Source organism: Trachypithecus francoisi, unplaced genomic scaffold, assembly GCF_009764315.1.
Source record: "Trachypithecus francoisi isolate TF-2019V2 unplaced genomic scaffold, Tfra_2.0 Lachesis_group8, whole genome shotgun sequence".
NCBI classification, from domain to species: domain Eukaryota; kingdom Metazoa; phylum Chordata; class Mammalia; order Primates; family Cercopithecidae; genus Trachypithecus; species Trachypithecus francoisi.
The window spans coordinates 78,656,518-78,681,893 of record NW_022681473.1 but is presented as its reverse complement, the minus strand read 5'-3'; the positions used below and the strand labels follow the sequence as shown (position 1 = coordinate 78,681,893).

The window sequence follows — 25,376 nt, the reverse complement described above, 5'->3', positions numbered from 1 at the left end:
CTGGCCCACCAGTATTTTTGGCTCAGACTCAAGCTGACCTGCTCTGCTCTGCCCTTTGCAGTTTGTTCATGGAGACAAAACTTCACCAAAATCCACCCTCAAAGTTTACAGATTTCATTTGCAGCAAAGTACCTGTGGTATGGTAGCACCCACATCAGGACAGGAATCAGAGACATATGTTCAAACCAAGATCCTGACACCTACTATCTGTATTTGAACTTCAGTTTTATCAGCCAAGAGGAGATAACATTAACCTTTATCACAGATTTGTAAGGAGCAGTGAGCTAGCATATGTAAACTGACTTTCCCAAAATCAAATTGTTGTGGAATTATTTTTATTGCAGTTATAGACATATAGTGAACCCTATGCGATTGAATGTTCAGTGCTCCATATTAATTTGATATCTACTCATCCTGATGAGATTCCAGTTCCTAGGTCAAGCTGATTTTTAGGTCAGTCGCATCCTTATATGTTCTACAGCTTGGCTATCTTGTAATAACCTCTTGTATTCTTCGAAACAATCCTAATTTTTTATATATCTCATATACCCCTCATATATCTAATATTTTGAAAATTCAGAATATGAGCCCTGTATAAAATATTTAGCCTTAAAATGTTCCAAAAATATCTCAAATTGGAGAAATTATCACTTTCAAATAGAAAAGAGAAATGCGTATGTAACTAGAATTCTGAGACTCCTAAGAGTCAGCCTTAGACAAGTAGAGGGAGCAGAACCTATGCTATTAGATCTGTGAATGGAGTTCAGCCCTCCACTTACTGCTAGAGTAACTCCAGGTAAATGTAGACCTAACTGCTTTATCTGTTTTCTGATCTATATGTGGAATGGAACTCATAATATCTACATCAATATTTTATTGTGAGTGCTAAATTAGATCACATATATAAAGGTCCTGGTGTCCTGGTATATAACTGACTGTCAATATTAATCCCCTTTTCCATTAATTTTAAAAGACTACCATTAGTCCTTAGTCTCCAAATTTTGAAAAGGACTTTGAACTTTTTCATCCTTATCAATACCCCATGTTTGTATAAGATAAAACTGTAAACGTTTTTCATGAGTTTACACATTCATCTGTGACAAGACTAAATCTTAATCAAGGATCTCAGTTTCTCAGTTAAGACCAAACCATAAATTCTCATGATTATAAGTATATAATATGCTGAATATTATATATAGTATAATACTTTATAAAACATTTATATGGCAACATCTATACTATATAGACTACATGTATTACTCATATGTACTATATTTTTAAATACAAAAATCTCAGTAGGATGAAATTATCATCAATGAAAAGCAAAGGGAAGTGAGATCGAATACAAACAAAAAAAAATAGCTGATACATATTTCCATCAACTCATACTTAGAAGAAGAGCTGTTTTTCAGTCATAAAAGGATGATGAATTGCTTACCCTTTTTATATTATTTTCTCCATCACAGTGAAAATATAAATGATGAATGCATGTATAATGTGGTTCAATTGTAATTTGCCCAAAATAAGCAAGTCAGCAAAAGAGCAAAAACTGAAATTCAGTTCTTCAGGTTCCAAGTCCTGCACCATGACTTTCATGCTCCTAACACCTGCATTCTGATTACACCCAATTAATGCAACAATCTCATTTCACTATCCCTCTGCTTATCTATGTTTTCACACAGGCAACTATGGAGAAAGTGGGATGGAAGCCTTCAAAGATATGTCAGCGAAGGAAGGGATTTGCATTGCCCACTCTTACAAAATCTACAGTAATGCAGGGGAGCAGAGCTTTGATAAGCTGCTGAAGAAGCTCACAAGTCACTTGCCTAAGGCCCGGGTGGTGGCCTGCTTCTGTGAGGGCATGACGGTGAGAGGTCTGCTGATGGCCATGAGGCGCCTGGGTCTAGCGGGAGAATTTCTGCTTCTGGGCAGGTGAGTGACAATAAGAAAATTTACATGGAGTTGATACCAGGAATTTGGCAGCACCAAAAGGTAGCTTTTAGTGTACAATAAAAAAAAAAAAAAAAAAAAATCTTTCAAAGCTTAATCTGTGCAGTGGAAATAGAGCTTAAATTTCATAATGCACCTGTGCCTGGAGAAAATCACGGAAAATAAGTAGACCCACCATGTGCTGATTAATAATAACAGGAATCAACAAATGAAGATGATGAATCTGTAAGTCCTAAAACACATGACTGTAAGGTAATGAAATGGATTTTTATATCCTTGAGTAATTCACTTGGAAAGCAAACATGTCTCAAACTCCTAGTTGCTTTATATATATATTTTAAGTTCTAGGGTACATGTGCACAATGTGCAGGTTTGTTACATATGTATACTTGTGCCATGTTGGTGTGCTGCACCCATCAACTCGTCAGCACCCATCAACTCATCATTTATATCAGGTATAACTCCCAATGCCATCCTTCCCCCTTCCCCCCTCCCCATAATAGGCCCCAGTGTGTGATGTTCCCCTTCCAGAGTCCAAGTGATCTCGTTGTTCAATTCCCACCTATGAGTGAGAACACGAGGTGTTTGGTTTTCTGTTCTTGCGATAGTTTGCTTAGAATGATGGTTTCCAGCTGCATCCATGTCCCTACAAAGGACATGAACTCATCCTTTCTTATGGCTGCATAGTATTCCATGGCGTATATGTGCCACATTTTCTTAATCCAGTCTGTCACTGATGGACATTTGGGTTGATTCCAAGTCTTTGCTATTGTGAATAGTGCCGCAATAAACATACGTGTGCATATGTCTTTATAGCTGCATGATTTATAATCCTTTGGGTATATACCCAGTAATGGGATGGCTGGGTCAAATGGTATTTCTAGTTCTAGATCTTTGAGGAATCGTCATACTGTTTTCCACAATGGTTGAACCAGCTTACAATCCCACCAACAGTGTAAAAGTGTCCCTATTTCTCCACATCCTCTCTAGCACCTGTTGTTTCCTGACTTTTTAATGATTGCCATTCTAACTGGTGTGAGATGGTATCTTATTGTGGTTTTGATTTGCATTTCTCTGATGGCCAGTGATGACGAGCACTTTTTCATGTGCCTGTTGGATATATGCATGTCTTCTTTTGAGAAATGTCTGTTCATATCCTTTGCCCACTTTTTGATGGAGTTGTTTGTTTTTTTCTTGTAAATTTGTTTGAGTTCTTTGTAGATTCGGGATATTAGCCCTTTGTCAGATGAGTAGATTGCAAAAATTTTCTCCCACTCTGTAGGTTGCCTGTTCACTCTGATGGTAGTTTCTTTTGCTGTGCAGAATCTCTTTAGTTTAATTAGATCCCATTTGTCAATTATGGCTTTTGTTGCCATTGCTTTTGGTGTTTTAGACATGAAGTCCTTGCCCGTGCCTATGTCCTGAAAGGTACTACCTAGATTTTCTTCTAGAGTTTTTATGGTTTTAGGTCTAACATTTAAGTCTCTAATCCATCTTAAATCAATTTTCGTATAAGGAGTAAGGAAGGGATCCAGTTTCAGCTTTCTACTTATGGCTAGCCAATTTTCCCAGCACCATTTATTAAATAGGGAATCCTTTCCTCATTTCTTGTTTTTGTCAAGTTTGTCAAAAATCAGATGGCTGTAGATGTGTGGTATTATTTCTGAGTACTCTGTTCTGTTCCATTGGTCTATATCTCTGTTACGGTACCAGTACCATGCTGTTTTAGTTACTGTAGCCTTATAGTACAGTTTGAAGTCAGGTAGCATGATGCCTCCAGCTTTGTTCTTTTGACTTAGGATTGTCTTGGCAATGCAGGGTCTTTTCATAGTTGCTTTTAAAACTGATTTTGAGAATGACTACATGAGTTTGGTTTATAATGTAGAATCATAGAATTTGGGATTTGGAAGTGAGGAATTGCTTTCAGAGCACATTTTTAAAGCATTAGAAAATGGGCCTGTTATTTTATATCACAAAAATGTCATTACCTTGCCTGGTCACCTACATTGTTTCTAGACAAGATACTAAAATATTAGCTCCCACAGAGATTGACTTGAATTACCTGGATAATTCACTTGATTGACACATCTCAGCCCATTCCCTGTTGTTGTGGCTGAATCAGCGTATTAGTCAAATTCTCCAGAGAAATGAAACCAAAACTATATACATATATAAAAAATGCATTTATGTATATATGTGTGTGTATATATATGATTTACAAGGTATTGGTTCATGTGATTAAAGAGGCTGAGAAGTCACAAGATCTGCAGTTGGCAAGCTAAAGACCCAGGAGAGCCAATGTGTGGTTCCAATCCAAGTCCAAAGGTCTTAGAACCATGAGAGCTGATAATATTAAGTTCCAGTCTGAAAGCTGGTAGGCCTGCAATTTAAGATGAGCCAATGTTTCAGTCCAAGTCTGAAGGCTGAAAAAGACCAATGTCCATCTCGGCTGTCAGGCAAAAAACATTACCTCTTAGCCTTTTCATACTATTCAGGTCTTCAGTTGATTGTTTGAAGTATATCCATATTAGAGAGGGCAATCTGCTTTACTCAGTCTACTGTTTCAAATATTAATCTTATCCAAAACACTCTCACAGACACAGGCAGAATAATGTTTGGCAAAATGTCTGGGCACCCATAGCCCAGGCACTAGACACATAAAATTAACTATCATCACTAGTAAGACAACACCATAGTTTTGAATGTGTGAATGAAGTGCACTTCTGAGATGGTAACACTGGAAGTTATAAGTGGTAGGGAAGCTGCTTCTTCATTGCATACCTTTAAAACATTATGTACCATATATCTTTTTATTAACAGGTAGCCAATGTGAAGAACAGCAAAAACTTTAGAAACCACTGCATCTTTCTCAGGATTTCTGCCCCAGATAGAGAGCCAAGTCACTTGTTACTAACTTTTGATTGCTTATTAAGGGAAATGTACTTCCTTCATTTTTCAAATGCTTAACTGACCTTCTGTGATCAGACTTAGCTCCAGCTAGGATACATTTTATGATAGCCATTTTATGTATCCAATTCTGTTCTGTCTGATCTGATGGCAATAGATTGATAGGGCTATTTTGGTATGAGGCCACACATCCTTCAGTAAAAATGATATTGAGTGAGATTCCTTTTTTATCAATGTCATACATTTTGTCAAAATCATCCCTAGTTGGCAGGAATGATGCACCAGTTAGTTTTATGCAACCCAGGAACATGCCAACTGCCAATATTCTCATACTGTGTTCTGAAGTGCAGTGTTACCACTGCAGTAAAAAGATCAGAAAAGAAAAAAATCTGGCTTTAAGTAGTTCTGTTTTTCTGATAGGGAATAAAGAATTCCATGATTCCTATCTGCTCCATTTGCCAGCATTAATAAGAAAAATCAGCATTTGTTTTCAGTCATATGGTGTATTTTCCAAAAAGCAAATGTTCTTTGATCCCATGTACACTAAGTAAATAGATTGGTTTTTACGGTATTTGCCATTTTTCATCTATGATTTTATTTCCAGAAACATTGCAAAATTTTATATTTTGTGTATTTTAAAATTTATTTTGTATATGATAAACACAGAGTTCTTTCCATATAGTTTAATTCATGGAATACTAAATTTATAGCCTTTAGTTAGATTTTTTATCCCCCCATTAACTTGTTATGTAGTAATTTGACATTTACTTGAACATCAATTCATCTCATTTTTAAGCAGTTTTGTTAGGTCTTCCTTACTCCAAATTTAAAAAGTATCTTCCTGTAGTTTCTGCCTCTTGGCCCATGTTTTTTTTTTTTTTTTTTTCCTCTCTCTCTCTAAAAGTAACATGTGATATTCTTTCAAATATTTGGGAACAACAGTGTGGTCCTCAGTACTCTCCAACTTCTCTTTGAAATATCCCAACTTCTTCCAACTATCTTAGTGAGATAGCACTGTGGGTGTTAATAAACCACTTATCAGAACCATTTATAGGACCATTTATCAAACACTTTGTGCCAATTACTGTGCTAAGCACTTTACATGTACTGTTTCATTTAACCATTAAGTTGACAAATGTTGAGTATTTAGTATATGTTAAAGTGCTTGAAATAAATCAGTGAATAAAAGAAACGATAATTATTGCCCTTATGAAACTTACAGATAAGTTAGATAGAGGGTCATATAAGTGTTATGAAAAAATCCCACATCTAAGAACAACCTAAGTATTAACTACTATTATATTTTATACACAAGAGCTCTAAGTAAGACTCAGTAAATATTGATGTGTGAAACGGAACAGAAAAGCAAAAGTTAATAGTTTTAAGAAAAAGTTTACATCTGCTAACTCTAATTTTACAAATGAGGAAACTGATACCTCCAAAATTTGGATGACGTGCTTAAGGTCACCAATTACCCAACTATCATAACTTATAATCCAGAGTTCTTTTCTACTAATTTGTCTTCTATAGAGTAGAAACAGAGGGAAAGTTATTATTTGATAGCAAACCCTAGGTTCTACATAGAACCTGGGTTTATTTTTAAAAAATTGTAGATAATTCAAATTTTAATTTTAATTAGTATTTTATATCAATGTTACCTCCTAAAAAATTTTATTTAGTTCATCCTGTAACTTCTTTCAGCATTCTAGTGTTATTTTATTTACATATATTCTGCAAACCTCTCTTTTTTCTCCTTCTCTTCCCCAAATCAAACTTGAATGAATGGCTTTAGGAGCTAGAAGTAAAAGCTATGTGTAAAAAAAATAAAAGGCTATATTTAGGGCCTACTAGAAGGTCCACATTTAATAGCTGTATTTACTTATAAATATCTCCAACTGCCTTAGGTCAACCATGTTTAATAGGTCATTCAACTTTAGTGCTTGGCAGGACTAAGACAACTCTGCTGCTGAGACACCTTCATCCATCAACACATCTGACCATCTGTGCTGCACATTGATAGAATGTTAGAATGATACAGACCTGGCCACTAGGTCTTTCCATTTGAGCTGTGGGTAATCTGCCGTCTCATTGAGAATAAAAATATCCTGTTCAGGTCCCTGAAATAGTCTTGCTAAACACTTTGGCTCTGATAGCAGGCTGAGATCAATAATCTGAACAGTAATGGCATTTCATAAGGGACTTATTTTCTAGAATTAATACACTGTCTTAGTTCTGGATCTGGGAAAGAATTACTTGAAATATATTATTTAAAAGTTAGAAATTTAAATAAGACTTGGAAACAAGAACTAGTTTTTAGCAAATTAACTACTGAAAGATAGTTTTATTTGATCTATAATTAATTTTATTTGAATAATTTGAGAATTTTGATTTTTTAATGCGATGACTATTACAAAGCCACAAAAAGGAAATGTACTTAACTTTCAAAAGTACTTGGGGATTATAAGTAGCATTTCTTAGTGAGAAGTCAATCTACATCAATATTTGTCAAAATGGAAATGATAAGACCTTACTGTAAGAAGTAACTTTGCCAATGAAATTACAGTTTTTCTAGTCAAACTATCTTAGTGGCTATTCCCCAGAGGTAGATATTATTCTTTATCTTTACATGTAGCTAGAATATCTATTCCAAATTAAGTCATTTTCATACAAGTATGCAGGCATTCCTTGGAGAAAATGTGGGTTTGACTTCAGACCACCACAATAAAACAATTATCACAATAAAAATCATACAAATTTTTTGTTTTCCCAATTCATATAAAAAGTGGGCTGGGCACTGTGGCTCATGCCTGTAATCCTAGCACTTGGGGAGGCAGAGGCGGGTGGATCACCAGGTCAGGAGATCAAGACCATCCTGGCTAACACGGTGAAACCCTGTCTTTACTAAAAATGGAAAAAATTAGCCGGGTGTGGTGGCATGTGCCTGTAGTCCCAACTACTCAGGAGGCTGAGGCAGGAGAATGACATGAACCCGGGAGGCACAGGTTGCAGTGAGCCGAGACTGTGCCACTGCACTCCAGCCTGGGCGACAGAGCGAGACTCTGTCTCAAAAAAAAGAAAAAAAAGTATCTTTATACTATACTGTAGCCTAATAAGTGCACAATAGAATTATGTCTAAAAATATATAAAACTTAATTCAAACATACTTTATTACTAAAAAAAAAAAAAAAAAAAAAAAGGCAAGCGATCATCTGGGCCTTCAGTGGGTTAGATTCTTTTTGCTAGTTGAGGGTCTTGCCTTGATATTGGTATCTGCTGACTGATTAGGGTGGCAATTGCTGAAGGTGGAGAGGTGGCTGTGGCAATTTCTTAAAATAAGACAACAATGAAGTTTGCCACATCAAATGAGTCTTCCTTTCACAAAAGGAAGTGGTATTTATCTGTAGCATGAAACATTGTTTGATGGCATTTTACTCGTGTTAGAATTGCTCTTAAAATTAGAGTCAATCCTTTCAAATTCTGTCACTGCTTTATCTACTAAGTTTAGGTAATAGTCCAAATTCTTTGTTGTCTTTTCAACAATGTGATAGCAACTTCACCAGAGTATATTCTACCTCAAGAAACCACTTTCTTTGCTGATCTATAAGAAGCAACTCCTCATCCATTTAAGATTTATCATGAGATTGTAGGAGTTCAGTCCCATCTTTATACTCACTTTCTAATTCTAGTTCTCCTGCTCTTTCCACTACATCTTCAGTTACTTCCTTGACTAGAAGTACTGGAACACCTCAAAGTCATCCATGAGGGTTGGAATCACTTCTAAACTCCTGTTGTTGATATTTTGAGCTTCTCCCACAACTCATGAATGTTCTTAATGACACCTAGAATGGTGAATCCTTTCCAGAAGGTTTCCAACTTTCTTTGCTCATATCCATCTGAGGGATTACCACCTATGACAGTTATGCCTTATGAAATGTATTTTAGAAATAATAAGACATGAAAGTCAAAATTACTTGTTGATTCATATTCTGCAGAATGGATATTATGTTAGTAAGTATGTAAGCAACATTAAACTCCATGTATGTCTCTATCAGACCTCTTGGCTGGCCGGGCACATTGTCAATTATTAGCAGTAGTACTTTGAAAGGATTTGTGTGTGTGTGTGTGTGTGTGTGTGTGTGTGTGTGTGTATATATATATGTGAGTAGTAATTCTCAAAAGTAAACTTAAAATATTCAATAAACCGGCCGGGCACGGTGGCTCAAGCCTGTAATCCCAGCACTTTGGGAGGCCGAGATGGGTGGATCACGAGGTCAGGAGATCAAGACCATCCTGGTCTACATGGTGAAACCCCGTCTCTACTAAAAAATACAAAAAACTAGCCGGGCGAGGTGGTGGGCGCCTGTAGTCCCAGCTACTTGGGAGGCTGAGGCAGGAGAATGGCATAAACCCGGGAGGCGGAGCTTGCAGTGAGCTGAGATCCGGCCACTGCACTCCAGTCTAGGCGACTGAGCGAGACTCCATCTCAAAAAGAAAAAAAAAAAAAAAATTCAGTAAACCATGCTGTAAAGAGATGTGCTGTCACCCAGGCTTTGTTTTTTCATTTTTAGAACACAGTCATAAATTTAACATAATTCATACGTTTCCTAGTCTTCTCAGAATGGAAATGATTATTGGCTTCTAATCAAAGTCACCAGTTTTATTATCTACTCATAGAAGAGTTAGCCTGTCCTTTGACAATTTGAAGCAAGGCCTTAACTTCTCCTCTCTAGCTGAGAAAGTGTTAGATGGCATCTTCTTCTATTAAAAAAAAAAAAAAAAAAAAGGCTGTTTTATCTACCTTGAAAATATATTGTTGAAGCTTCTCTATCAGTCTGCACTTGCTGTTTCACCCAGCACTTTTATGTTATAGAGGCAGTTTCCTTCTTTCAACCTCATGAGATAACCTCTGCTAGCTTAACACATTTTCTGTAGCTTCCTCCCCTCTCTCAGCCTTTATAGGATTAAAGAGAGTTGAAGTCTTGCTCTTGATTAGAATTTTGGTTTACAAGAATGTTGTGGCTGACTTGATCTATCAAGACCATGAAAACTTTCTCCATATGAACAATAAGGCTGTTTCTCTTTCTTATCATTTCTGTATATTCACAACTTGGCTGATTTTGCAACGGGCCTAATTTTTGGCCTATATTTGCTTCCACTATACCTTCTTCGTTAAGTATAATCATTTCTAGCTTTTAAAGTGAGAGACTTACAATTCTTCCTTTCACTTGAGCATTTAGCCATTGTAGGGCTATTAATTAGCCTAATTTCTATATTGTTGTGTCTTTAGGGATAGGGAGGCCTGAGGAGAGGGAGAGAGACAGAAGTAACAGCCAGTGGGTGGGACCATGAGAACATACTACCCTCATTACTGTCTTATATGGGCACAGTTTGTGATTCCCCAAACCAATTACAACAGTAGCATGTTCCTAACACAAAGAAACAATAAATGTCTGAGGTGACAGATATGTTTATTACCCTGATTTGATCCTTATATATTGTATACATTTATGGAAATATCGCACTGTATGTCATAAATGTGTATAATTATCATGTAAATTGAAATAATAATACAAGCAAAAAAGATCACTGATTACAGATCACCATAACAGATATAATAATAATGAAAAAGTTTGAAATATTGCGAGAATTAACAAAATTACACAAAATGAGACCATGCCATTGGAAAAATAGTGCCAATAGATGTGTAGGACAGAGTTGCCAACAAACCTTCAATTTCTAGAAAATGCAACCTCTGCGGAGTTACAATAAAATCAAGTGCAATAAAAAGGCATGTCTATAATTTTCTTCTACTAGGTCATTCAATGTCATCAATTTGTAGTATGGGATAAAAGTTAACAATAGGAATGATAGTACCTTTACTGAGGTCATTGGGAAATGTCAGATATGAAGTAGACAGCAGATCATGAGTTCAGTTTTGGATAAGTGGAGTTCAGACACATTTCTTTTTTATTATTATTATACTTTAAGTTCTAGGGTACATGTGCACAACGTGCAGGTTTGTTACATATGTATACATGTGCCATGTTGGTGTGCTGCACCCATTAACTAGTCATTTACATTAGGTATATCTCCTAATGATAACCCTCCCTCCTCCCCCTCCCCCCACCCCACAACAGGCCCCAGTGTGTGATGTTCCCCTTCTTGTGTCCAAGTGTTCTCATTGTTCCCACCTATGAGTGAGAACATGCGGTATTTGGTTTTCTGTCCTTGTGATAGTTTGCTGAGAATGTGGTTTCCAGCTTCGTCCATGTCACTACAAAGGACATGAACTCACAATTTTTTATGGTTGCATAGTATTCCATGGTGTATATGTGCCACATTTTCTTAATCCAGAGTTCAGGTATATTTCAAAGATAAAAGTAGTCTACTAGGTAGGAGAATATGTAAGTTGGGAGCTCAGAAGAGACATATAGGCTGTCAATAGAACTGAGAGAATCATCAGGATACTATCAAATCAAGGACGTATTTGTTAAAATTAAGAGAGGAATTCTAAGAAATTATCTTTGAGGGACCTCAGCATTTAGGTTGGAAAAAAAAAAAAAAAGATGAATTCTAAATCAGAGACAGAATCAGGCAAATCCAGAGATGTAGATGGGAAACCAAGAGTGTTGTGTCATCCAAGTCGATGGAAGAGAGTATTTACAGGCAAGACCACAGGGTCAACTGAATTTAGGAGATCAAGTGAAAATAATACTGAAATGGTCATTTGGATTTATTGAGGTGGAGAGAATTGGCAATTTAACAAGGCATGGCTGAATAGAGTAATAAAAGTAGATTAACAAAGGTGTGGCTAAGAACTGAGTAGAAGGTGAAAAAATGAACCCATGACGTATAAGCCAGTATTTTGGTAAGTTCAAGTAATAAGGAATGAAGAATGAAATGTACCATTCACCCTTGAAAAACACGAGTTTGAACTGTGCAGGTCTCCATATACAGATTTTTTTTTCAATTGATATGTTGAAATTTATTTTTGAGATTTGCAATAATTTGAACAAACTCACAGACAAACTATGTTGCCTAGGATTTTTTTTAAAAAATAAGAAAATATGTGTCATAAATGAATATAATATTTACATATACTATTTTATCATTTACTACCATAAAATCTACACTAATCTATTATAAAATGTTAAAATTTATCAAAATGTTTGTGCACACTTATGAGCCATTCCTAAGAGGAAACAAAGTAAAGATTTACTATTAAATCATAACTACATAAAATTAACTGTAGTACATGTTGTACTACTGTAATAATTTCAAAGCCACCTCCTATTGATATTGCAATGATTTCAAGTATTGTGAGTATCTGCTTAAATCACAGTTTGAGGCTAATCATCTCCCTGTGAACAGTTCATTTCAGCAGTAAATCACACATCACAGTAAAAAGTGATTGTTCCTAGTTATTGCATATTTTTTTATCATTCCTCATGCAATATTGTGAACCTTAAATAACACCATGGGAACCAAAGTGTCAGTAGTGATGCTGGAAGTGCTCCCAAAAAGAAGAGAAAAGTCATGACATCACAAGAAAAAGTTGAGTTGCTTAGTATATACTGTATATTGAGGTCTGCAGCTGCAGATGCCCTTCATTTCAAAATAAACAAATCCAGCATAAAGAAAGACCAATGTAACGAAAAAAAAAAGGAAACATATGAAGCCATCCCTGTGGTTACACCAGCAGGTGTGAAAACCTCACTGTTCTGGGGAAATACTTTTTTATGTAATTTTGAAAATGCAACTTTAATGTAGGTGCAGGATTGAGTATAAGAAAGGTATACATATAGAGTCTAATATTATTCAAGAAAAAGCAAAGTCATTAAAGGATGACTTACTCAAAAGGAAGGTGAAGGATCTAAAGCTGGAGAATTTAATGCTAGCAAAAGATGGTTTGATAATTTTACAAAGATATTTGGCTTAAAAATTGTCAAGATAATGAGAAAAACAGTTTCTGTTGCCCAAGCAGCAGCAGACAAGTTCCAAAACACCATTAAGAAAACCACTGAGGAGAAGGAACATTTGCTGGAACAGATTTTTAATGTGTGTCAAAGTGCTCTATTCTGTACATAAAAATACCACAAAGAATATGTATTAATAAAGAAGAGAAGTGAACGCTAGGAAGGAATAAGCTAACCCTTCTGTATTGTGATAAATACAGTCAGGTTTATTATGATCATGACTTCTCTTATCTACAGAATTGCTCATCTCCTAGCATTGAAGGGAAAAGATGAGCATCAGCTACCAGTCTTTTGGTTGTACAAGAAGACCTGGACATTGAGAACTATTTTCCTTGATAGGTTTCATCGGCACTTTGTCCCTGAAGTCATGAAGTACCTGGCTTGTAAGGACTGCCTTATAAAGTTCCTTTGCTATTGAACAATGCCCCTTACAGCCCAGAACCTCATGAGTTTGACATGGAAATATCTACTTGCCCCTAGACACAAAGTCTCTAACTCAGCCTCTAGATTAGGGGTCATAAGGACCATAAAAGCTCATTACACCCAGTACTCTATGGAAAGTATCATCAACAGTTTGAAGAGTATACAAATAGAGACAACATCATGAAAGTCTGGAAAAATTATACCACTGAAGATACAATTGTTGTTATGGAAAAAAGCCCTGAAAGCCATCAAGCCTGATACAATAAATCCCTGCTGAAGAAAACTGTTTCCAGATGTTGTGTATCACTTCACAATATTTATGATAGAGCCAATTAAGGAAATCATGAGATCATGGGTATGGAAAAAAAAGGTGGGGGTGAAGGGTTTCAGAATACGGATCTTGGAGAAATTCAAGAGCTAACAGACATCACACTACCAGAATTGACAGAAGATGACTTTGATGGAGATGAGTGCTTTTGGACCAGTGCCAGATGAGGAGGAAGATGATGTTGAAGAAGTAGTGTCAGAAAGCAAATTGACATTAGATAATCTAGCAGGAAGATTTCAGTTATTCAAGACTGCTTTTGGCTTCTTTTATGACATGGTCCTTTCCATGATACACGCATTGAAATTAAAGCTAACAGTGGAAGAAGGCTTGATACTGTATAGAAACATTTTTAGAGAAATGGAAAAGAAAAGAAAGGCAGAAATTACAATGCATTTCCTTTAATGTGTTAAGTTAAACCAAATGTGCTTGCCTCTCCTGTCTCCCCTTCCACCTCATCTGCTTCTTCTGCCACTGCCACCCCTGAAACAGCAAGACCTTCCCTTCCTCTTCCCCATCAGCCTACAGTGTGAAGGCAATTAGGATGAAAACCTTTATGATGATCCACATCTACTTCATGAATAGTAAATATATATGTTTCTTCCCTATGAGTTTCTTGATAATATTTCTTCATCTTGCTTACTTTATTATAAGAATACAGTATATAATGCATACAACATACAAAAATATGTGTTAATCAATTGATTATGTTATTTGTAAGAATTTGGGTCAACAGTAGGTCATTAATAGTTAAGATTTAGGAGAGTCAAAAGTTAGGCCAGGCATGGTGGCTCAAGCCTGTAATCCCAGCACTTTGAGATGCCGAGACAGGTGGATCACGAGGTTAGGAGATCAAGACCATCCTGGCTAACACGGTGAAACCCCATCTCTACTAAAAAATACAAAAAAAAACTAGCCAGGCGAGGTGGCGGGTGCCTGTAGTCCCAGCTACGTGGGAGGCTGAGGCAGGAGAATGGTGTAAACCTGGGAGGCAGAGCTTGCAGTGAGCTGAGATCCGGCCACTGCACTCCAGCCTGGGCGACAGAGCGAGACTCCATCTCAAAAAAAAAAAAAAAAGTTGTATGTAGATATTTGACTGTGTAGCATGATGTTGCCTCTAACTCCTGCATTGTTCAAGGATTAACTGTATATTTTAAGCGAAAATGAGGTAAAGAGAGATTTTTTAACATTAATATTTTTTTATTTCCAAAGATGTAATTTATGATAATGAAAAATAATTTAAATGGTGAACAAAATGTATAGTGAAGAGCACTTGTATTTCTATGTCGACTCATGGTATTATTAAATCATTTGCTATTTGATAATATTATGAATGAAAATTGCATCATAATGTTTTAATTTGTAGTTTTAAAATTATGAGTAAGATAGTAAATATTTTCATATGTCAAGTGACATATATCTTTATGTCCTAAAAGCTACTTATCCATATACTAAAATCATTTTTTTGTTTCCTTATTGATTTCTTTTTCTTTTCTTTTCTTTTTTTTTTTTTTTTTTTGAGAGGGAATCTCGCTCTGTCGCCCAGGCTGGAGTGCAGTGGCGCCATCTCAGCTCCTGCAAGCTCCAGCTCCGGGGTTCATGCCATTCTCCTGCCTCAGCCTCCTGAGTAGCTGGGACTATAGGCGCCCACCACCTCGCCCAGCTAATTTATTTATTTATTTATTTATTTTGTATTCTTAGTAGAGAAGGAGTTTCACCGTGTTAGCCAGGATGATCTCAATCTCCTGACCTCGTGATCCACCCGCCTTGGTCTCCCAAAGTGCTGGGATTACAGGCAGGAGCCATCGTGCCCGGCCTCCTTATTGATTTCTAAAAACTTTATAAATTAGGGAAGGTAGCTCATTGGAATATGTTGAAAATATTTTACTCTTGTCATTTAATTTGGACTTTATGATCTTCAGACAATACCAAGCTTTATAATTTTTAGATTTTTAAAATTTGTGATATATAGTATATGTATCTTGCATGAAAGGTCAGTTGTTTATTTAATTGGTTAATTTTGGTATCCAGGTAGGATAGGTAATTTAATTAATGAAAAGTGGGTTATGAATAGTATAAAATTCATAAAAATGTGGGAATTGGTGACATTTAAAGTCCAGGTAGAGGAAACCAACTGAGAAGATGTACTACAGAACCAGAACTGAAATTTAAAAATGTGTTGGGATATATACAGCTTAAATATTTAGAAATAGAAAAATCACTTGATGGTCTTTCTTCCTAAATTTGGAGGCAAGTGGAGAAGGAAGTTTGTGTGTGTGTATGTGTGTGTGTGTAGCATAAGGGGTGTGACAGTGGGTTGAGAAACAGTTGAGATTGGAAACCAGGAAAACTATACTACTAATAAGTGGTTTCATTTACTATTTTTTAAAGATATTACTCCATCTGTTACAAACAATGAAAAGAGAAAGATTTCATTAAACTGTAATACAAGATATTTGTAAAATAAGACCAAATTTAACATTTGTAACTGTAGAGTCACATAAAGTATTATATTAAATTCTCACTGTTAGGGATTTAAAGGTTCATTAAACAATAGCCCTTTTCTCAAATTAAATACCAGCAAGAAGTCATGGAGTTAGTATATATTAGCTAAATGAAAACCAAATCTTTGATCTGTGACCAAATATTCTTCTCCATCCCCACAGTCACAGACAGGGCTGCACAATCACAGGACTTGCTATCTATTAAATCACAGGATTTAACAGATAGCTTTCAGAAGGACAAGAGAAAAACTCTTAGGTTCAGAGAACAGACTGCTCCATAAAAAGAAGAAATGGAGTCATACACACTCAACTCCTTCTCCAGTTTCACCAGACAGGTGAGTCACTATCCCCAGAAGAGATAGTAGGAAGGTGGTGAAATGAAGCTGTGTGTTTACCTTCAATGCTTGTCCCTCCTGGAGCATAAAAGTCCGCCTCAAACACCCCTATTAAAATGTAAAGAATGAGATATTTATTTTATTTTTCACAAGTCCCTTCTGAAGTGAATAATATTAACCTAACTTTACAGATGAAGAATCTGAAACTCAGAGATATTAGTTGTCTTTTTTTTTTTTTTTTTTTTTTTTTTTTTTGAGACGAAGTCTCACTCTGTCGCCCAGGCTGGAGTGCAGTGGCGCAATCTCGGCTCACTACAAGCTCCGCCTACCGGGTTCACGCTATTCTCCTGCCTGAGCCTCCTGAGTAGCTGGGACTACAGGCACCTGGCTATTTTTTTGTATTTTTAGTAGCAGAGGTTTCAAAATGTTAGCCAAGATGGTCTCCATCTTCTGACCTCGTGATCCGCCCGCCTCGGCCTCCCAAAGTGCTGGAATTACAGGCATGAGTCACCGTGCCTGGCCGACGTTACTTATGTCTTTAAAGGCAACTCTGCTTGCTAGATAAACAGCTGAAATTTAAATAATAGCAGTTGCCTTGGGAGGTGCTGTAGGTCTGACAACTGAAAATGAAGAGAGGCCTTTGATGTTATTGGATGAAGAAGTATTCCTATGCCCAGGATGAAACCAACCCAGGACTTTGAAGCCCTCTTCTAATACTAGAGCTTGTGCTTTAAAGTAATCTGCATCTCAAAGTGCCCTGTTGGCTTTGAGATTGACTGCACTGCGAACATTTGTTTAGATAAATATTTTTAAACTGTTGATGATAATAATTACTTTTTATAGTGTGATCTTTATTTAGCAAGCACTGTTCTAAGTGGTTGATCTTCACATATTAATTTACTGACTTTTTATAGCAATTCTATTTGTAAGCTATCATTATTAACTTCATTTTATAGCTGAAGAAACCGAGACACAGAGAGACAACTAATTTGCTCAAAGTCCCACAGGCAATAAATGGCAGTGAGAATATTAGAAGGTAACCTGTATCCTAAACCATTCTGGAAAACCATCTCTGGATCTTTGATAATCCTCAATTTCAGTAATAAATTTTGTCCTTACAGTATAAGATGATATATCTTTCTCTATTTTCAAGAGAGATAATTTAAACAAAGGAAAATATAGAATTAAAGATGATTCTGAAAATGTTTCTTTAAAAAAAAAAATAAGATTAAGAAACCGGAAGCAATTATACTTTCTGTAATCAAGAAAATTTAATAATTAGATGGACTTTCAAACTGCACTTCCATTTTCCCAGGAAACTAAACTTTTTGATGAAACTTTAGTTTTTAGTAAACAGGAAAGTTTGAAGTTGCTTTATAAGTGTGTGTAAACATCTGCGGAGAATCAAAGACAAACAGTATTATTCTGTGCTGAACTCGGGTCAGAAACATTTGCTCTTTACTGTTTTCTAGATTTCTTTTTTTTCTTTTTTTTTTTTTTTTTGAGACGGAGTCTCACTCCATCACTCAAGCTGGAGTACAGTGGCGGTATGTCAAGTCACTGCACTCTCTGTCTCCTGGCTTCAAGCGATTCTTCATCCTTAGCCTCCCAAGTAGCTGTGATTACAGGCAGGCACCACCATGCCCAGCTAATTTTTGTATATTTTTCAGTAGAGATGGGGTTTTGCCATTTTGGCAAGGTTGGTCTCAAACTCCTGACTTCAAGTGACCTCAGCTTCCCAAAGTGCTGAGATTACAGGCATGAGCCACCACACCTAGCCCATTTTCTAGAAGATTGACATGATTTGGTAGAATTAACAGAAGACGTGAACTATCATATATATATATACACACACACATTTACATACACATATATACATGTGTACATTTCTATTAATTGGTGGGCATTGTGATAAATCATACTAAAAACAGTGACTGATTAACTGAGGCCCATCAGCTGAATTATATTTTTGTAAGATAGTTTCAATGAAACACAGTTGCATTCATTGACATAAAGTCTATGGCTGCTTTGGGGCTATAATTGCAGAACTGAACAGTTTTAATAGAAATCATATGTCCCATAGAGCCTTAAATATTTAACATCTGACCCTTTACAGGAGAGGTTTGCTACCTGATCCAGAGTTTTTTCATCTGTGAAGATGAATATGCTTACATACATAGCAGTATTAAGGTTAAGTTTTCATTATTATTCAAAAGTAGTCATGTTTTGCACATAAACTCCACTTTTTTTCAATCCTTCTTGAGGTTTAAGGGCTTCTGATGGGTTATGAGATCAGAGAGACTTAGGAGTATTTGTTGGAGTTGAGGGTACAGGCTTGAATGCCGTGATTCTTCGTGGAGAGGAGACCCAGAACAAAGGAGCTTTCTTTGACTTCAGCATCCTGGAACATAATGTTCAAAGCAGTTGCAACAGGCAGTGCATTTGAACTACCTCCTCATTCAACCCCAAGTGATTTAATTTTACCTAAAATAAAAGAATGTGCTAAGTTTAATAAGAAAGGTACCCTTTAGGTATAGATATTAGTCTTTTTAATATAGTTATTTTTACACTTCTCATTTGCTAAATTGTTTCAATAACATGGATTTAAAATGCTTCTTTTCTTTTTTCCTCATCCCACTGTTCCTGCTTTCCTCAGAGTTGTTTTTTTCTGTAAAACAAATTTAATTGTGTCATCCTTCTGCCAAATGATCTTAGTTGACTCCCCTTTGCCATCATATTCCACTCCATAATTTGGCATATACTACATGGCCTAAAATCTGCCAATCTCTTCCTATTATACTCAGAGGTGAGATTTAAACTATTTAACAACTAGTAAGATGTGGATCCAATCAAAACAAATGCAAGTCATAACTAATGGGTTAATTCATGCTGATGCATACCAGCCAAATGTCAGAACTGACACACTTCTGCACCTTCCCACTGCTATATCTTCACCTATTCTATCTCAAAATGCTTACAATTCTCTGAACATGTCTAGCTTACAGTGTAACCTATACTCCTTTCTCCCTGGAATTACTTCCGTTCTTTTATCTATATAGGCAGGTTTATATATCAGGTTTATCAAGTAAGACATTTCCCAGCAGTTTGGAAGACATCCTTAACTTCAGTAGGACTTCCACAGACCCCTTAAAAAATCCCTGTGACTTTTCACTTTTATTTTTCTGTTTTCTTCTTCTTCCTCTTCCACTAGAATATAAGCTCCTTGAAAGTGTGGGTAAAGGTTTATAAATCTTCATACCTTTCATACCTAACACATTATAGGTATTTTAGAATGACTGAAACTGCAGGGGAAAGAAAACCAAATTGGCAGTTATAGAGACAGAGAAAAACGATTTTCTTTAACTATAGTCAGACTAAGTAAAAGGCAGGATTTTCAAACCTAAAAGCGAAAAAGCAGACTAAATGTTTATGTTTCTCTGCAAGGAAGCCAGCTAAAAGTCTCCTGGTGGAGAACAGAGGTGACTCCCTAGGACACCCTTCCCATGAGTTTATGACAGGTCTATTTCATAACTTTTCTTACAGAATGGTGAATTTCTGGCCTTTGCAAAACACATCTGAAGAAATGAGCATTTTCTATGAGGCTTTAAACATGCATTCAACTAATCAATCACTTGCAATAGGAAAAGTCAAATTATTAGTAAAGTGATGAGACAAGGAAGACCAGATACATTCTTGGACACATGTCTGTGCTGTTTTAAAGGAAGCCTTCATAGGTTTTATATCCTTACAAAGGCAGGGAAAACAGATTTAGTTTCTTCAGTACTCTGACTTCATGTTATTAGACTTGCCAGCTAATAAAGTGAATATTGATTAGATATTATTCGGTCATTAGTTAAGAATATTTTAAAGCTTTATTGTTTTTAAATAGCTTATCAAAACATGAATGCAAGTCTTTATGCTTCAAGATGATTTATAGAGATTCTCTCAATTTACCTTTTTGTACACACCAAAATCTGTTTTCTTACTCAATTTTACTTTTCAAAAAATATTTGGCAATTTTTTTTACAAAAAGTGATTTTTTAAATTGCTTTTGTCATGGATACATATTTGTACGTATTTATGGGGTATGCATGATGCTTTTTTTTACAGTCATAGAATGTGTAATGATCATGTTAGGGTTAGGGTGTTTACAGTATCCATCACCTCAAGTATTTATCATTTCTATGTGTAGGGAACATTCCAAGTTCTCGCTTATAGCTATTTTAGAACAAACAATATATTTTTGTTAATGATAGTTTACTTAGCTAACAAACATTAGAATGTTTTTCTTTTGGCCGGGTGCAGTGGCTCAAGCCTGTAATCCCAGCACTTTGGGAGGCCGAGACGGGTGGATTACGAGGTCAGGAGATCGAGACCATCCTGGTCTACACGGTGAAACCCCGTCTCTACTAAAAAATACAAAAAACTAGCCGGTCGAGATGGCGGGTGCCTGTAGTCCCAGCTACTCGGGAGGCTGAGGCAGGAGAATGGCTACACCTCGGAGGCCGAGCTTGCAGTGAGCCAAGATCGCACCACTGCACTCCAGCCTGGGCAACAGAGCGAGACTCCGTCTCAAAAAAAAAAAAAAAAAAAAAAAAAGAATGTTTTTCTTCTATCCAATTGTATGTTTGCACCCATTAACAAACCTCTCTTATTTATGCTCTACCCATGTACACACCCTTCTCAGCCTCAGGTATCTACTTCCATGTGAAAACCTTTTTTTTTTTTGGTCCCACATATATGAGTGAGAACATGTGATATTTGTCTTTCTGTGCCTGGCTTATTTAACTTAACATAATGAACACCAGTTTCATTCATGTTGCTAAAAATGAAATTATTTCATTATTTATTATGCCCTAATAGTATTTCATTGTGTTTATATATACCACATTTCTTATCAATTAATCTACTGATGGATACTTTGATTTATTTCATATCTTGCTTTTGTGAATAGTGCTGTAATAAACTTGGAGGTGCAGATATGTCTTTGATCTACTGATTTCCTTTTCTTCATATACATACCCTGTATTGGAACTGCTGGATGATACGATAGTTTCATTTTTTCTTTTTTGAGAAAACTTTATGCTGTTTTCCATAGCATCTGTATAAATTTACATGTTTTACCAACATTGTATAAGAGTTCCCTTTTCTTTGCATCCTGGCTGGCATCTTTTATTTTTTGTCTTTTTAATAATAGCCATTCTAACTGGGATGATGAGACCTCATCGTGGTTTTGACTTACATTTCCCTGGTGCTTATTGATGTGGAGCATTCCTTCATGTACCTGTCAGCCATTTATACGTCTTTGAGAAATGTCTATTCATGTCTTTTGCTCACTTTTTCATGCAATTATTTGTAATTTTTTGGTGGGGGTGGGTGGGAGTTCTTTTGTTGTTGTTGTTGTTGTTTTTAGCTGTTAAGTTCCTTGTATACGCTGAATGTTACTATCTTGTCAGATGAAACATTGTGCAAATATTTTATTCCATTCAACAGGTTATCTCTTCACTGTGTTGATTATTTTCTTCACTGTGCAGAAGCTTTTTAGTTTAAAACAATCCCATTTGTTTATTTTTGTTTTTGTTGTCTGTGCTTTTTAGGTCTTAGCTATACAATCTTTGCCTAGACCAATGTTTTTAAGTGTTTCCTCTATGTTTTCTTTTAGTACTTTTATAGTTTGGGGTCTTACTTTTAGTCTTTAATCCATCTTAAGATGATTTTTGTATGTCATGAGAGATAGGAGTCCTGTTTCTTTCTTCTGCATATGGATATCCAGTATTCCTGGCACTATTTATTGAAAAGGATGTTCTTTCCTCAATGAATATTCTTCACACCTTTCCCAAAAATCATTTGGATATAAAACACATGGATTTATTTCTGGGTTCTCTATTCTGTTCCATTGGTCTATGTACCATTTTTCATATCATGCCATATTGTTTTGGTCACTATATTCTTGTAATATATGTTAAAGTCAGATAGTGTGATGTCTCCAGCTTTGTTGTTATTACTTAGGATTGCTTTGGTTTTTCAGACTCTTTTTTGATTCCATGAAAATTTTAAGATTTTTTTTCTTTTCCTGTGAAGAATATTATTGGTATTTTCATAGGAATTACATGGAATCTGTAAATTGCTTTGAGTAGTATGGTCATTGTAACAATGTTCATTCTTTCAATCTATGAGTATGTGATGTCTCCATATTCAATTAAGTTCTCTTAAATTTCTTTCATCAGAATTTTGTAGTTTTCTATGTAAAGGTCTTTCACTTCCTTGGCTAAGTATACTTCTAGATATTTTATTTTTTATAGCCAGTGTAATTGGGATTATCTTCTTTATTTTCTTCTCAGCCAGTTCATTATTGGTGTATAGAAATACTACTGGTATTTTAGTTTTAATTTTGTATCCTGCAACTTTACTAAATTTATCAGATCTACAAGGTTTTGGGTATAGTCTTTAAATTATTCTAGATATGTAAGATCATGTCATCTACAAATTATTTAGTATCTGTGGTACTGATTGGGTAGGGCACTTTGGCCCTGAGTGTGTGCAGCAGTGTAGTCTTTGTATGATTTGTTTGGGTATAGGCAGTGTCAGGATAGTCTGTGATTTCCTTGGTAGCTTGGGGTACAATTGGTAGTGAAGGCTATAGTGATGTTTTGCTGGAGACAGGAACATCCACTGAGATAGTCTTCAGGCCCCAGTGGTGTCAATGGCAGGCTAAATGTGCCTGGGTCTCACCAAGCACAGCATTCACTGGCACCAATGTTAACAGGCTCAGGCTAGCTGATTCTTCGGCCTCCAGGCAGCTTGCTCAGGTACTGGTAGTGGCAGCTTTGCGTTGGGCAGGTGGGTAGGTCCTCAGGTCCCTGAGCAGTGGGTGTGGTGTTGGTGATGGGGGTAGCAGTGGCAGAATGATCCTTTGGATTCCAAGCAGTCCAAGTTGGTGTTGTCAGTGGCTGCAACAGCTGGCCCACAGTTGGTGTGTGTGGAAAGGTGCCAGCTGTGGTGGTAGTGGCAATTTTGATGGACTCATCCTCAGCACCATGAGAGGTGGTAGATGGGGCAGAGTGATCTCCAAACCCCCAGATGCCAAGTGGCATGCTCAGGCACTGGGGGAGGGATATTTGAATGGGGTGTGACTGTCCACAGGTACCACAGAGGTACATGCTGATGCTGGCTGTGGTAGGCATGAGTTGAGTGATGCTCAGACTCCTGGCAGAATGCTTGGTTAGGGAGGCAGTAGCTGCACTGTGGCCCTGCTTCTGGGAATGGTGGAGTTACTTTCAGTGGCAGAAGCCATAGGCAGGAGGCTGGGAGTTCAAGTTTTACCTCCAAGTGGTGGCTGTAAGTGAGATAACCTTTCTTCATGGCACTTTTAAATGCGTGACGGCCCTGCTACTTGTGGCAGTTGGGGTTGCTGCCAATGGCTTGTACTTTAGCATTGGCGACAGCATCTGACAGCAGCGTCCATCTGTGAGCAGGGGATGTCAGTTTTACTCCAGGAATAAGGAGACGCAGGATACAGACTGGTGGTGACTGAGCTCTCAAAATGATGTCTCACTGTAGTTGTTTAGGGCTTGAGGTGTATGTGGGATCCAGCGTGATACGGTTTGGCTGTGTCCCCACCCAGATCTCATCTTGAATTCCCACATGTTGTGGGATGGACCCAGTGGGAGGTAATTGAATCATGGGGGGATGGTCTTTCGCATGCTGTTCTCATGATAGTAAGTCTCATGAGATCTGATGGTTATTATAATGGGGAGTTTTCCTGCACAAGCTCTCTCTGCCTGCTGTCATCCATGTGAGACGTGACTTGCTCTTCCTTGCCTACCTTCATGATTGTGAGGTCTCCCCAGGCACATGGAACTGTAAAATCCAATTAAACCACTTCCTTTTGTAAATTGCCCAGTCTTGGGTATGTCTTTATCAGCAGTGTAAAAACGGACGAATACACAGTGTGACCTCCCTTTCTGGAGCTGTGCTGTCAGAGCTATCTCCAGGTAGCTCTCTCTGTTAGTCTCACAGCCAGTGTGGATGGAATGGCTCTGGTAAGTATTGTAGGAATCCGTCGTGGGGATATGGACCATTAGGTGTCACTCACTTACTTTTTCCCCACATTGGGAAGTCTCTCCTGGCTACTGGCAGAGAAGGCTGTCTCACGTCCCTCTCCTTTCTGCCTTAGGTGTTTTCTGTTACTCCTCTATTGAATTCCTGCATTCTTTCAAAGGCAATACATTCAAAGTGTGATTATTCATTTGCTTGGAGTTTTTTTAGTTTTGATTTTGTTTTGTGGAGGGGGTAAGTACCAGATACCTCCAGTCAACCATTTTGAAGCCTGTCTCTCTTACTTTTATTTGAAATATATTTTTACAGATACTATATTGCTGTAACAGAATTCCAGAAGAATACTTTGCAAAATCCAATCCCCAAATCAAATCTTTGTTTTCATTTGCCTTTTCCTCTTTGATGCTTTGCAATGTGTCCATTCATCCTTTTTAACATGTAGCATTAATATAAGTAGACATTATGCTAGTGCATATATATTTTTAATTTTTCCATTATCTCTTTTGTATTTTTCTTTCCATCATTATCTCTTTTGGTTTTTGTGGTTTTGTTTGTTTTTCCTTTTGTCTACCTTCTCCTCTCCCTTCTTCCTGTCTCTTCTTACTTTCTCCCCAGGTAACCAGTGTGAATATGGACATTGTCTTCCTCACATTTCTCTTTGGCTTTATAATCATTGACATACAGATTTCCCCTCAATGTATACTTTGGTTCTAGGATTCTGATTATGCTAAATTTGCCATTTTTTGCCTGTACATAATCAAATACATATTTAAAAGTTATTTTTTAGCTTCTTCACTCCCCTTTTTGATCCAACAAATTCTCTGAAAACTGGCAAAGTTTTGTTTTCTTGTTTTGTATCTTTATTCATTTAATCCAACTACAATTTTTAAAATTAAAA

At 36.7% G+C, this 25,376-nt stretch overlaps 1 protein-coding gene across 1 annotated transcript in view; it reads left to right on the top strand.

The window, feature by feature from the left end:
- Positions 1–1,626: 1,626 nt before the first annotated feature.
- The window catches only part of GRM5 (glutamate metabotropic receptor 5), a 364,513-nt gene continuing 340,763 nt past the window's right edge, over positions 1,627–25,376 (top strand). The window contains exon 1 of the mRNA XM_033204710.1: positions 1,627–1,932. Coding sequence (XP_033060601.1) covers positions 1,703–1,932 — 230 coding nt within the window. The 5' untranslated portion in view covers positions 1,627–1,702. The remainder of the gene's footprint in view (positions 1,933–25,376) is intronic.